We start from the raw sequence: 14,436 nt of genomic DNA, 5'->3' as shown, positions 1-14,436 counted from the left end.
TTATTGTTTCCCCAGCTTGAAAGACATGCTCTCTAATTCAATATAGAACCCGGGAAGCAGCAGCACGGACGGCAACAGGAGGACAATTTCAACCATAGAAACCTTGATGCTCTTTTATTTTGATTTTTTTTCTATTTCATGACCTTAGCAAAATGAGAAAATGTTGCATATATCTTGCTTGCAGATCACGTATGCAGCCATGATTGCAATGCCCCCCCCCCCCCCCCCCCCCCCCCAGTAATAAGTAGCAATGGGTCATACATATTCAGTGATAAAATTGAAGGAAAGCAGTTTAGGGGAAGGGGGACGGAGAAAAGCCCTGAATAGATTTGATTAAGTAAACAAAATTAGATTCAGGTGGCATATTATGTGCTTTAGTAAACTTGAAATACAGCATAGGGTCCATTACATACCCCCACCCTGGAGTGGAGTCATCCACAGGGTTACCAATTAAAAATGACTCACTTAGTATGGTAGTTTCGTGAGAAATTAACAATCCATGCATCCAATTTCCATTCATTTTAAGTGGTCCACATGCAGCAGCTAATCATGGCAAAGTCAACAAGTTGTCAACCAGAACGCAGAATTTTAGTAAGCCTGCTATAACCCAGTACATCAGTGATCAAAAGAGGCAAGAGGCAAACTCTTCTATAAACAATTTTGCTGTGTTTACGCTAGGTCAAAAATTGAGAAGTTGCTTATCTCAGATGCCAAGCGCAGGAAAGCAAAAAATAGCTTAATGAAATAGAACATCTCTTTTTGGAATCAAAGGGAATATTTAATACACACATCAGCCGGCTCAGCTCTCATACAGGATGATTGAGTCTTGATTAATCACAATTGGTTCCAGTGCTGTGTAGCTCAAATTCTATTGTTGATTATTTTAGAACCACTTCTTCATGTTTGAACTAGACCCACTATGCCCAGTTTCCACTGCTACTCTGGCTAAATAAAATGACCAGTGAATGATCAACTTTATACACACCCATTTGATTTGCATGGGATTTTATATATGAGACTGAGAGCCATTTATAGTATTTGTAGGGAAACATTAGATGTTTTAATGTCATTATGCTTTAGTACAAGGTATGATGGATAAGTCAATATAGCTATAATGTGTTGATAATAAAAAAAAACACTTGTCTGTTCCCAGAATGGAGGCCTGCTCAGGGAAAAGCACTCAAAGAGACCCAGCAATTGATTTTTGTCCACTCTAAGGGACATTGGTTTTTGGTCTTCATCTTTGAGGCCATACATGCCACTGTGATACGTCCTATTGTACATTTGACAGGACATTCTGGGCTTTTCACTGATATCACATGTGTGGGGGTGTGACCTGGATAACTTTCTCTTACTGATTTTTCACAATGTCTGCCAGCCCAATCAGCATATTATATGATAAGAAGAAAGGTTGTGCTTTTCAAATGGATTATTATTGAGAAAATATCTCAGGAATAGTTTGGTGAGTTTTCAGAGCAGTGTAATATTTTGTTTGTTTATAAATGTCCTTTGTAGTGGATGCGGCAACTGTGTTTACCTACTACCTATCTACTGTAAGGTTACATTTTTCATATTTACTATCAATCGATTCCTTATTTGCGCTACAGTGCACATAAAATACAAATACATAAATTAAATAAACAATTATGTTTTCTTTGTAAAATATTTGTTTCACCGCGATGTAAACAATTATAATAATTGAAACCCTTTTTTTTTGCTGGATCTCAGGAGGATAGCCTATTTCTGTTTGTATTTACTTATACTTGACCACGCCTCCCACATTTAGACATGCTTTTGACTCATACTTGTACACATACAGACACGCACACATACACACACACGCAGTCGCAGAAAACAGCACATTCCACATAACAGCTGCTAGACCAATATCACACCCTCTTACCCTCCTGCAATGATTCATATGACTGACTGTGTTTTCTCCATCCTGTATAGCGCCAGGCACCACTCCAACAGTACCCATTGAAAAATAAAGATAGCATTAGACAGAGATAGATTGGTGCAAACAGAAAACAATGTAAAAATGGTCTTTGGTTGTGCGGCAATAGATTTCCCCAGGCTCTTAATTGATGACTGTGCTGGTTTACTTGATTGTGTTCCTTTAAGATAGTCCTGTCACCAATATTGACACACCCCTGCTCTGCATTGTTGGGCAGAAACCAAGCTAAATAAGGACTAGCTCAGAAAAGCAGAAAAACAAGTCAAACTAAGTAAAACTGTTTTGAAAAATGAATGACGATGATGCAATGATACTATTTCTATGTATCCTGCTTTTCCACCTTGAATCAATGTGGCCCTCGACAAAGGGCAGGGATAAAGGCAATGACTATGAGAAGGAGGATTACTTTGGCCCACACACCAGGTACAGATGAGTCTTTCAGGTGACACCGACTGTATGAAACATCCAATGAATTGCATTTTGTGTTGCGATTAACATTTCTGTCCATACTCCTAGTCTCTGTATTTCTCTGTTTACCCTCCAATGCAGGGAGGAGAATGCATCACAGAGGGGAATTTTCCCTCCCTAAGCAATCACCTCTGCACATTGTGCTAACCCTGAAAGTTGAAAAAGGGAATTGGCTGTCATCAGCAAGAGGATGTGTTAACATTCTATAGGTCAGGGCTGCCTCTGCCCGCCATAATGACTGACTGTTTCTGTGGTACCTGGGGCAGGTGGAAACTATTCCTGCAGTGGACCAGACACGCATCTATAATTTACCCACCATGCACCATGCCCAGGAACTTCGATATCTCTATTGCTCTGATGACATCAGAGACGCAACAAAAAATAGAGATGACACATTATGATGATAGTGGTGTAAAGGGCTGAGGCATTAGTCCTAATGTGACCAGTAGGATGATGAATGAGCCTGTAGGTCTCAGGGATAAATCAACCAGACAGGATGTGTGTTATTGTGCTGGACTCTCCACGCCCTCTTAATGTTATTTGTGTCTGGGCTGTCAGCTCGGTCTTGGCTCTCATTTGTACTTTATCATCCGCTGGTTTATGAGCTATGACCCCCAGCACTAAATAATACCACCACGTGGACTCCTAATAATATATGTGTGTGTGTGTGTGTGTGTATGTGTGTCAGTGGGTGTGTCAGTGTGTGTGTGTGCGTGCGTGCGTGCACTGTGCAGTCCTGAACATCACATCTGAGATAAGACGAGCCAGACAGAGATCTGTAAATGAGCTGCTAGGGTTCATCTCATTACCTGGCTGTGAGTCACAGGAGGCTGTGCAATTATTACTGCATAGCTTTGATACTGGAGCTATACGGATGTGCACCTCCTATCGTACCACCAAGACTATATAGACAGACTATGAAGAGATTCCCCCTGTTATAGTTTTCCTTTAGTTATCTCTGTTGGGTAAGAAGGGTTGCGGTGGAGTTCAGGGGTGTTGAAATAGGACTGACATACACAAACACACATACCAGACACAGGGAGGAGTAGAGGGGTTGAGGGGGGGGGCTAGGATCCCATTACAGCTCCCTCTGTCATCCACAACTCATTAGGACACACATCTCTGTCTGAGGAGGGAGCCAGGCGAGCCCGCTAACTGCTGGAGGTTGAAATGTTGCGCTGCTCTGTCTCACTTGTTCCCTCCTTCCCTCACTCCCTCCCTCCCTCTCTCCCTCCACCAAGGCATCACATCCAATTAGGCTGCAGTATCCTCCACATGAAACCTGGCTCTCTGGTGGCTGAGCTGCCTGCCTCACTCCTGCCTCAACAACAGAGGAGAGGCAAAGGCAGGATGATGACTGCACCAAAGACAGGGGTATTTCTGGAGGCCTTGCCTTGCCTGGCAGCCCGGGGGAATTCCAATCTTGAGGCTCACCCGGTTCTTTCTTGAGAAATGGATCCTTGGTCGGCTGCTAGGGACTGTTGGAATTTGCTCAAGCCGCTGAACTTTGTTGTGACAGATCGATTTGCAGGTAGATTGTCTGTGTTGTCCAATTAGAATTGAATTCTGTTTGCTGCCTGGGCCAATAAAACACAACCACTTTGCCCAGATTGGTGGGTGGCATCATGGGGTGAGATTGATACTGCTGGAGATGACAAAGTGAATAGGTGAGCACCAGTTTAGCATTCCCTCTGTGGATTCAGCTGTCAACCATCGTAACTCTGAGAAAACCTCTGAAGGCAAAACATTCATTGGTGACGTGTCAATGTTGTTCTCAAGCTTTTTGGGGAGTTGAATTTGTCTGCATTCAGATAACTTCATTCTGTAGAGATCATTAAATGAAGAAAACAGATTTCATCCTCAAATATTCTGGACACATAACTCCCTTTTACTACATCAACTTTTATTATGGGAAATATATAACAGAAAGATATGCCTTAATGAAAATATATTATCTTGTATTTTGCCAGTTTGCGCCCCCCAGCCATTTGGTCTAACTAATGCAGAAAGCAGACATCTGCAATTATCCACCTCTATTACAGGCTTGTAGGATGCTGTTGTAAGTCTTGTAAAGTGGCAGAGCATGACATCTCCCGCCAGACTGACAAGGCCGTGAAAGATATCGGCAGCATGCTAACGAGGGAATTGACCCACCGCACGGACGGACAGATAGCCGGCTTTAAAGACCCTAACGACTAATTTACTGTCCTCCTAATGTGGGTAGGATGCCCCACTTATCTCCCAACTTGTTTACCCTAGTCTTTCCCCTGTTCTCTCTCCTCCTCTCCTTTGTTTCCTCCCTTTCTCTTTCCTGTCTCTTCTCAGTCTCTTCTCACAGTCACAGGCCAGCAGTGTCCTCTGGGAATAATGGGCTTGGCCAGTTACGACAGAGGAGCTGATGTGAGCTGCCCCCCTATGGCTCTGTGGTCATTGCCAAGTGCCCTTGTGCTTGTATCGCCTCATTTAGGTTCGAACCCCATCACCTTCCATCTACTGCATCGTCTCCTCAATGGCTTTGTCTCGTGAAATGATCCTTCTTACGAGCAAGCAATAAATAGCATCACCATTTCATCACCTGTGTATGAAATTAATACTGCCCTTCCCATTGTGATTTAAATGGAAGCAGTCATGTCAGGGAAAGTAATGGGATATTTAGTTGTTTTGTAGTGTTCAATAAGATAATGCTGCGTTTTGACATTATTACATGATTCCTGTTTCTGGAGGTCATTTATTTAATGTCTGTTTGTGTAATGGGAAGAGGCATTGAGACGGCTGGCTAGGCGTCATAACGATGGCGCCGGGAGACAAGTCTGGTAAATATAATGAATCCACAGGACCTTGAGCAGATTCTCCGTTCCAGGTGTATAGGCCACAAACAAAAGCACAATGAAATAAAAGATGGAATTCTGGAATAGCTCCCTCAGGCTACCTGCATCTCCCCTGAGTTTTGCCTGAGGACTCTAGGCTATGTCATTCTTCTTAAAAAGATGACATTGCATTTGCTGCGTTTTGTATGCAAAACAGAGAGCCAACTCCTTGCCACGACCTCCAGCAGGTTCTTCCTGAAGGTGGATTAAGTTTCTGGTGCATTGATGCAAAAAGCCCTTGGCCAGGGAACATATTAGTAGGCTTTATTATTCTCTCAATGACCAACAATTACCCCTGCGCTGCATTGCATGGAAATCAGATTTAATCACTCAGCATCAGCAGGCAGTGATTCATGAGCCTTGTAATCCTTCAGTCACAAAGTCGGCTGCCTTTTGTTACCCCAGGCCATGGGGGACATGACAGCTTCACCCAGAGCCCTCCCCTGCTGCCTGCCTGCCTCTACTCTGGGCTTGCAGTAGGATAAGTGTTTGTGTGTTTGCGTGCGTGTGTTTATGAGCCTGTGCTGGGGATTTTTCAGTAGACTCCATTCAAACTGTAATCGGGAGAAACTAGCAACCTGCTAGCTTGCTAATCACCAGCATCATCCAGGCTGAGTGGAACATATACCTCTGGCTACCTTCAGTCCTAATGGCTGGAGCTGCCGAATGTGGCACATCAGCAACAACAGTAAGAAAATGATAACAGGAAATATGAGGCTCCGGTTTATGGGTGATTTCAAGCTGCTGCTGCTTCACAAAATAGGCTGGTTTTATTAGACTATAATTGATACGCCCTCCAGATTCTGCACCAGCAAATGCGGAGGTGTGTGTGCATCGTCTGCCTGTTTGTCTGCATGGTTGTCGAATTGTCGTCGTTATGTTGAGGAGTTCTTGCGAGGATGAGGACTTGCCAAAATGCTGCCATCAATTGTTATATTTATGACAGTGTAGACTTAATTTAATATCATACCAAGCCAAAAACCTGCACATGAGCTTACAGCACAACTTCCACAGTTGGAAACTGGGGTTTTATTGCATGTTTGAAAGTGAATTCTACCCCAGCAAGTTGTTGAGTTTCTACAGTGTTTGTGTGATGAGTTGAATGTTTTTATGTTTCAGATCTCGGAGGCAGAATGGGACGACCTCCTGGAAGAGTTTGAAGAGAAGAACTACCTTAACGCCAGGCGATGGAAACCAGGACAGGACCCTTACAAACTGTATGCCTTCAACCAAAGAGAGAGTGAGAGGATACCCAGCAACAGAGTTCTCAGAGACACACGACATTACAGGTAACCTACACAGCACAGTACACTTACATAGCCCATTGATGTGTGTGTGTGTGTGTGTGTTCATGTACACGCATGTGTGTGTTTAAGTATGCAAGAAGGCATTTGCGAGGATGAAAAATATCCGTCTAAATAGCCCATATTATGCCAGATCACTGGCTGTGACAGGGCTGCATGTATCTACTTCTGTGTAAGCTAATGATGGCTTGTTTCCCCACGTTGTGGCTCTGCTCCTCCTGGGGAGGAGGACATGGTTTTTAGCAGATGAGAGGTAGTTGACGTGTCAGAGGGAAGGCTGTGTAGTGGCAGCTACAAGCTGCATAGAAAGAGATAATTGCCACATGCGCTTTAGCAGTTTGTGTGAAAACACTCCTACATCATTGCTCCCATAACATTGCCTTCATTTGTATGCCTCCAATAAGACTAAGGCCTTTAGTCTTAAAGTGGATATTATTCAAATCCTCACTGCACTGCTGATGTCTCAAATACCATTAACCAACTAATTCTACATGAATCCATCAAAGAAAGCCTCTGCTTTTACAATGATTTCCACGAGAATGAAAAGAACACAGAGTATGCTACCAGGGCCGGCCTGCTCATAAGGCAGGATTAGGTGGCCGCCTGTGGCAGCAGATTGACGAGGGCGGCATTATCTGAGCTAAACTGACCAACACGCACCTCCAACAACCCATAAAACCTCACATAATTCTGCCCAAAAACAATGTCAATTTCTCTCAACCAATGGCATATGGGCTTTATAGGTGAGCGCTTATGACACCCGGTGATAAGCAGTGCCCACTTTGTCATAGGCCGGGACACAAAATATTTATCTTGTCCATTCCCAGCGCGCCTCTCCAGGGTGCTGTTGGAGAGACTCATCACTGCGGCGCTCCACCAACATTTTGTCAAAAAAAGAGTATCTAACATAAATCATGTAACAGATAGAGGATATTGTAGAAAGAGGGTGGCCTTTTCTGTAGCCTACAGGCTGGAGATAAAATGTTTGACAATGTAATGAGACGGAAACCTTTTACATCATGCAGGTTTCTCTGATCAAATAGCCTAACCTAAATTGCGCCCAATCAAAGTAAAATGTGCTGACATGTTAACAAACAACAGGACAGGTCAGAGTAAAATGTGCTGACATGTTAACAAACAACAGGACAGGTCAGAGTAAAATGTGCTGACATGTTAACAAACAACAGGAGACAGGTCAGAGTAAAATGTGCTGACATGTTAACAAACAACAGGACAGGTCAGAGTAAAATGTGCTGCTGACATGTTAACAAACAGGACAGGTCAGAGTAAAATGTGCTGACATGTTAACAAACAACAGGACAGGTCAGAGTAAAATGTGTTGACATGTTAACAAACAACAGGACAGGTCAGAGTAAAATGTGCTGACATGTTAACAAACAACAGGACAGGTCAGAGTAAAATGTGCTGACATGTTAACAAACAACAGGACAGGTCAGAGTAAAATGGACAATATGGAATGGACAATCAGGTTACTCACAACTACTGTCCCCTAGTTTCATCCCATAGGGTAAAATATCATGATCAGTAGTTTCAAGTTTATATCCGTACATTTATTACAAGCAGTTTTGATGTCTTCACTATTATTATACGGTGTAGAAAATAGTAAAAAATAAAGTCCTGGAATGAGTAGATGTGTCCAAACTTTTGACTGGTACTGTACGTATTTTCAACTTTCATTCAGAACTGAAAATGAACCTGATTTCAACGTCCAGAAAATACTGTAAGTATTCAGAACCTGAATTAAACCTAACTTCAACGTCTATAAAATACGTATTTAGGGCGGCAGAACGGCCAGGACCGCCCTGCATGCTACTATAAGTGGAAAACCCGCAGATATCAAACACCCTGTTTGCAAATATCATAGGATGATTTTTGACCATACAGTATAAACACAGACTTGGCAATGACCTACTCACTGATGTGATGTTTTCAGTAATGAAACCAGTTTAACATTATGCTGACACAGCCTACCCTCTAAATATTTAACTTACATACTAAAACCCTTAGGAGGCGAGAAAATCATGTTACTTTACACAGACTAATCTGCTGGCATGAAATGTTCATTTTTAGAGCACAATGCTATTTCAACCTAATTTGACAGTGATGTTAAGCTTCTTTTCCAGTGTGTTTTTAGGACTATTAGCTGCTTAAGCTGTGTGCGTGTGTGTATTCTGTGGATGTTGTTTTGTTGCATGTGTGTGTGCCCATGTGTATAACAAGCAATTGTTTCCAACGCCTACAGTACAGTGTATGACCCTGCTGTGTGTAGAGATCTCAGGCTCAGTATGGTCCTGGCTCTAGGCCCACTCAGTTCTTCTTGACTTTGGTAGACAGTTAAGGACACTGACGCGCCTCTCAGCCATATTCCCATCTCCCACGGTTTCTCCCATCCACCCTGGACTGAAGGGTGAGAATCGAAGGACCTCTATTGATTTTCACTATGAGCGGTGCGTTTGTCTCCAGCACTCAGGAGCCGTCTGCTTGTTAGCCTCAGCAGCAAACGCTGCTTATTTTATCCATCTGAACTGCTCAGACCAAACCAAGGAGAAAGAGAGATGTTTGTCTTCATCACAAACATTATAGTGTAATGTTAGAAGTTTTAATTTCATTTTAGATTTTTTTGCCCTTCATTATAAACTCAGCAAAAAAAGAAACTTTTTTTCAGAACCCTGTCTTTGAAGGATAATTCATAAAAATCCAAATAACTTCACAGTTCTTCATTGTAAAGGGTTAAACACTGTTTCCCATGCTTGTTCAATGAACCATAAACAATTAATGAACATGCCCCCGTGGAACGGTCGTTAAGACACTAACAGCTTAAAGACGGTAGGCAATTAAGGTCACAATTATGAAAACTTAGGACACTATAGAGGCCTTTCTACTGACTATGGAAAACATAAAAAGAAAGATTCCCAGGATCCCTGCTCATTTGCGTGAACTTACCTTAGGCATGCTGCAAGGAGGCGTGGTTCTACACCTGCATTGCTTGCTGTTTGGGGTTTTAGGCTGGGTTTCTGTACAGCACTTTGAGATATCAGCTGATGTACGAAGGGCTGTATAAATACATTTGATTTGATTTGATTTTGATTTGATTAGGACTGCAGATGTGGCCAGGGCAATAAATTGCAATGTCCATACTGTGAGATGCTTAAGACAGCACTACAGGGAGACAGGATGGACAGCTGATCGTCCTCGCAGTGGCAGACCACGTGTAACAACACCTGAACAGGATCGATACATCCGAACATCACACCTGCGGAACAGGTACAGGATGGCAACAACAACTGCCAGAGTTACACCAGGAACGCACAATCCCTCCATCAGTGCTCAGACTGTCCGCAATAGGCTGAGAGAGGCTGGACTGAGGGCTTGAAGGCCTATTGTAAGGCAGGGCCTCACCACAACGTCACCTCTATTGTAAGGTTAGGGCATCACCACAACGTCACCTCTGGGCACAAACCCACCGTCGCTGGACCAGACAGGACTGGCAAAAAGTGCTCTTCACTGACGAGTCGCGGTTTGGTCTCACCAGGGGTGATCGCAGATTTGCGTTTATCGTCGAAGGAATGAGCATTACACCAAGGCCTGTACCCCGGAGCGGGATCGATTTAGAGGTGGAGAGTCCGTCATGGTCTGGGGCGGTGTGTCACAGCATCATCGGACTGAGCTTGTTGTTATTGCAGGTAATCTCAAAGCTGTGCATTACAGGGAAGACATCCTCCTCCCTCATGTGTTACCCTTCCTGCAGGCTCATCCTGACATGACCCTTCAGCATGACAATGCCACCAGCCATACTTGTCGTTCTGTGCGTGATTTCCTGCAAGACAAGAATGTCAGTGTTCGGCCATGGCCAGCGAAGAGCCCATATCTCAATCCCATTGAGCAAGTCTGGGACCTGTTGGATAGGAGGGTGAGGGCTAGGGCCATTCCCCCAGAAATGTCCTGGTACTTGCGGATGCCATGGTGGAAGAGTGGGGTAACATTGCCAGCAAGAACTGGCAAATCTGGTGCAGTCCATGAGGAGGAGATGCACTGCAGTACTTAATGCAGCTGGTGGCCACACCACATACTGACTGTTACTTTTGATTTTGACCCCCCCCCCCCTTTGTTCAGGGACACATTATTCAATTTCTGTTAGTCCAATGTCTGTGGAACTTGTTCAGGTTATGTCTCAGTTGTTGAATCTTGTTATCTTCATACAAATATTTACACATGTTAAGTTTGCTGAAAATAAACGCCGTTGACAGTGAGAGGATTTTTTTTTTCTGAGTTTAGTTATCTGGTTGGACATGTGCTGATCCTCACATCTGTTTTATGCATTTTCACTGGTGGGGAGATGGCTGCTGCAATGTTGATAAAAATGGGTCAATTACCGATTTGTAACATTTCTTTAAATTGCTTACAGCTATGGGATATTTTCATATGAACAACTGAACACCCCAATCTGGGTCAGCTAGCTTTTTTGAAGGCCCAGTTTACTGTAAAACCATGAAAGTTTAAACAAGGAAACTGCGTTATGAGTTAGTATCTTTTGGATACACAAGAGAGGAAGTAGCAGTGGAAGCCAGACAAAAAGCCATTGCAACCTATGTGTTGTGATAATTGCGTTGTTTCCTCGATAACCTCTTAGTTCATATGCCTTGTGACCGTGATATATAGGCCTAAGGCCAATAACAATAAGAAGACACACTGGTAGAATAAATTCAACCACACATTTGTTTCATCCCAAAACTTGAGAGCAACATCTGTCCAGTGAATTCCACAAAGCGTATTGCATGTAACAAACATGACTATCAACATGGTCAAGCAAGTTAATGTTTACGATATTTTCACCCCACTAAACAACTATTGATTTAGAACCATGGAGAGTTACCGCAAGTCACAAAGAAAACAGGAGCTGCCTCCACTATTCCAGTACCACTCAACTTCAACATTTCAACATTGTAACGGTGACGCTGGGAGTCAGAAAGCAGGTGAAGGTGGTGAGTTTAATGATAATAATGAACATATAGTGATTCAAAACAAGAGCATGTCTGGACAGAAACAATACTGCCTGAAGAGTGATGCTAGGGAGTGCTAGATAAAGGGCGAGTAATCAGGGTAGTTGATGGAGTCCAGGTGGCCTCATGATGGGGCGCAGGTGTGCATAATGAGGGTTGCCAGGTGTGCGTAATGAGGGTTGCCAGGTGTGCGTAATGATGGTTTGCCAGGACTGGTGGTTAGTAAACCGGTGACATCGAACGCCGGAGCAGAGGAGCTGGAGTAGACATGACAAACATAATCAAATCTTCTATGCTTAGTCTAATACAGTGACAACTAAAGTATACCAAAAACGATTTAGTTCAATCAATGTAGGCTAAATATGACTTGGCTGTCCATGGATCGGATATCTTTGTGTGTGTCTCGCGCGGACGTCGTGTAAGTAGAAAAATCATGTTGACTCACCCTACTTGTAGAGAAACGTCAATTCCATCTTCATTTCTTTCAAGTTGACGAACCTGTCTATGACTCTGTCATACAGCAAACACTTGTATTTTTTGTTGTCCTAGGCTACCTGGCTGAAATGCTTGCTCGCTAGCCTAACTTCCATTCATGGGCAACGTTAGCTGGTTAATATTAGCCTTCTACATCTAGCTACATATTGAACTTCCATCGTCTCAGGCCAGGGGCACAACAATGTACGAACTAATGGTTGGATCAGAATCGCTGTTATAATCATTGGCCAGTATGGAGAATTAAGTAAAACCACAAGTCCAAATCCCCATCTCCATCCATGGCTAATTTAGGAAAGAGTCAATTTTAGCTAGCTAGGACAACAACACAACGAGATGCAACAATTCAAGTTTTTCTGTCATTGACGTAGGCTCTCAATGGGATTTGATATGAGTGACGCCAAAGTCCAAGCTGGCTTCCTTTGACACTTTTAATTTTTTATTTTTGGTGAGCTCGCTCAATGTTGATTGACACATTTTTTATACTTTTTTTTTATCAAGGGAGGCCAGATGCTTGCTGGCTTCCCTTGCCTTCAATGCTACGGACGGCAACAATGTCATACTCGTTTGGACCAGAGAGCATCAGATAGATGGCTACCACATGGAGAGACATAGGGACGTTTTTTTGCTCGCTCGTATGCTTTCTCCTGTGAGATACATTTATCCTCTTGCGAATTGAAGGAAAATTACGAAACACAGAGAGAAGAAATATCAATTTCTTACATTGAGGATACGTGAGGATAAATGGAAAAGCTTTCCACAGAAACAGTTATTTGCATTTCGTGATCTACAAACATGTACTTTGAGCACAAATCTAACCACAATGATCCAGTTTGAAAAGCCAAATTGCGAGTTAAAGCTTTTCTCCAGGTATGACACTGGAGCTTTTTGAATGGAGGTTGGTTGTTGCTTTTGAGCTTAGGGTAGAAAGCCCTTCCTTCCTGTGTCATTGATCAGGTCAGTCACAGGGAGCCTCAGGCTTGTCCACACATTTACCTGGCTTCAACCTGTCTGTCAGCCATCGTATCGCTCCATCGCTTACAAGACAACCACTTGTCTCACTCCCTCTCGCTTCTTTGAGGTCCCACTGCGGAGAGAGGAGGAAATGTGTGTGCGTGTGTGTGTGTGTGTGTGTGTGTGTGTGTGTGTGTGTGTGTGTGACTGTGTGTGTGCGACTGTGTGTGTGTGACTGTGTGTGTGTGCGGTAGAAATGAGTCAGGTATTGATTGCTCCTCTGTATTTGGCTGACACCAGATCTACGGTCAGCCGGTCACCGGGACCTTTGCTATTACACAAGCAGCCTCGCCACCTTCTGGGACACACATCAAAACAGTTTAAAAAACTGGGACTGGCATCCAGCCTTTGTTTAGGGATTCATATTTACTCTAAAACAGAAACCTCAGCCGCATTATGCCATTTCAGCAGGTCTGAAAATACTGTATTTCCTCACGATGTCTGACACGTCTCATTTCACTGTAATATTTATGTTGAATTGATGCCAGTGAATATTCACCACTGTCATTCCTCCCTGCAGACAGACACTAACCCAGTATATTGTGTTACGAGCTGCCTGCCTGCCTTCAACCCAGAGTGACGTTCCTAGAGCAAAGCCTTTCATAGCAGTCACCACACCTAGTGCCTTTCTTCCTGGTAGCTAGGCTGCTTTGAGAGTGGGGGGAAACGTTGCTGTGACATTTGGTATGTTGTGCAGGGTGGCTCAGTGCGGGCGGTGTAGGAAGGCAGCTGTGCTTAGGGAGGAAGTTTGCTCTCCATATTTCCCCACAGACTCCCCTCCCTCCGCCTGTCAGTCAGCCATCGATCTCCATTGCTGCGCGGTGCTTTAGTAATTACACAGAAAACACAGTGCAGAAAATAAGTTAATTGCTCTCTCTGCTACCACCTGGGTTGTTGTTGTAGCTCGGTCTAAATGTGTCCTGAAAATATAGCAGTCTTTACTGACTCACTTATGGCCTGCCTGTTTATACCTGAACAGCTCAATGTTGACTCTAAAAATAAACTACCATCATCTATATACAATAATGTCCTCCACCTCTTGTTGTGTGTAGAGCCTGCAATCCACTCTACCTAAATCCAACATGAATCATTCAACTCCTGTCAGTCTCCTAGTAAAACATTGTTGCAGCTCACACAGCTCCACAGGCTTGATTAAGATGCCAGGGAGGCTATTCGACAGGGTGAGTTCTCTTCTAAGAAGGGGAATTCTTCACCTTTGATTTAAAAAAGGGGGCTGTATTGATTATTGAAATATAATACAATGCTGGCTACCAAAATGTATTTTTTTACATAGACATTACACAATCTCTACC

At 43.4% G+C, this 14,436-nt stretch overlaps 1 protein-coding gene across 1 annotated transcript in view; it reads left to right on the top strand.

Annotated features, from left to right (window-relative positions):
• Nucleotides 1–14,436, top strand: part of galnt14 (UDP-N-acetyl-alpha-D-galactosamine:polypeptide N-acetylgalactosaminyltransferase 14 (GalNAc-T14)) — a 105,604-nt gene that overhangs the window by 10,393 nt on the left and 80,775 nt on the right. Inside the window, exon 2 of the mRNA XM_021612019.2 lies at nt 6,412–6,581. Within this exon, the coding sequence (XP_021467694.2) occupies nt 6,412–6,581 (170 nt within the window). The remainder of the gene's footprint in view (nt 1–6,411; nt 6,582–14,436) is intronic.

This window comes from Oncorhynchus mykiss, chromosome 8 (assembly GCF_013265735.2).
Source record: "Oncorhynchus mykiss isolate Arlee chromosome 8, USDA_OmykA_1.1, whole genome shotgun sequence".
Lineage (NCBI taxonomy): Eukaryota > Metazoa > Chordata > Actinopteri > Salmoniformes > Salmonidae > Oncorhynchus > Oncorhynchus mykiss.
The sequence above is the reverse complement of the archived record's forward strand: the minus strand, read 5'-3'. Positions and strand labels throughout refer to the sequence as shown.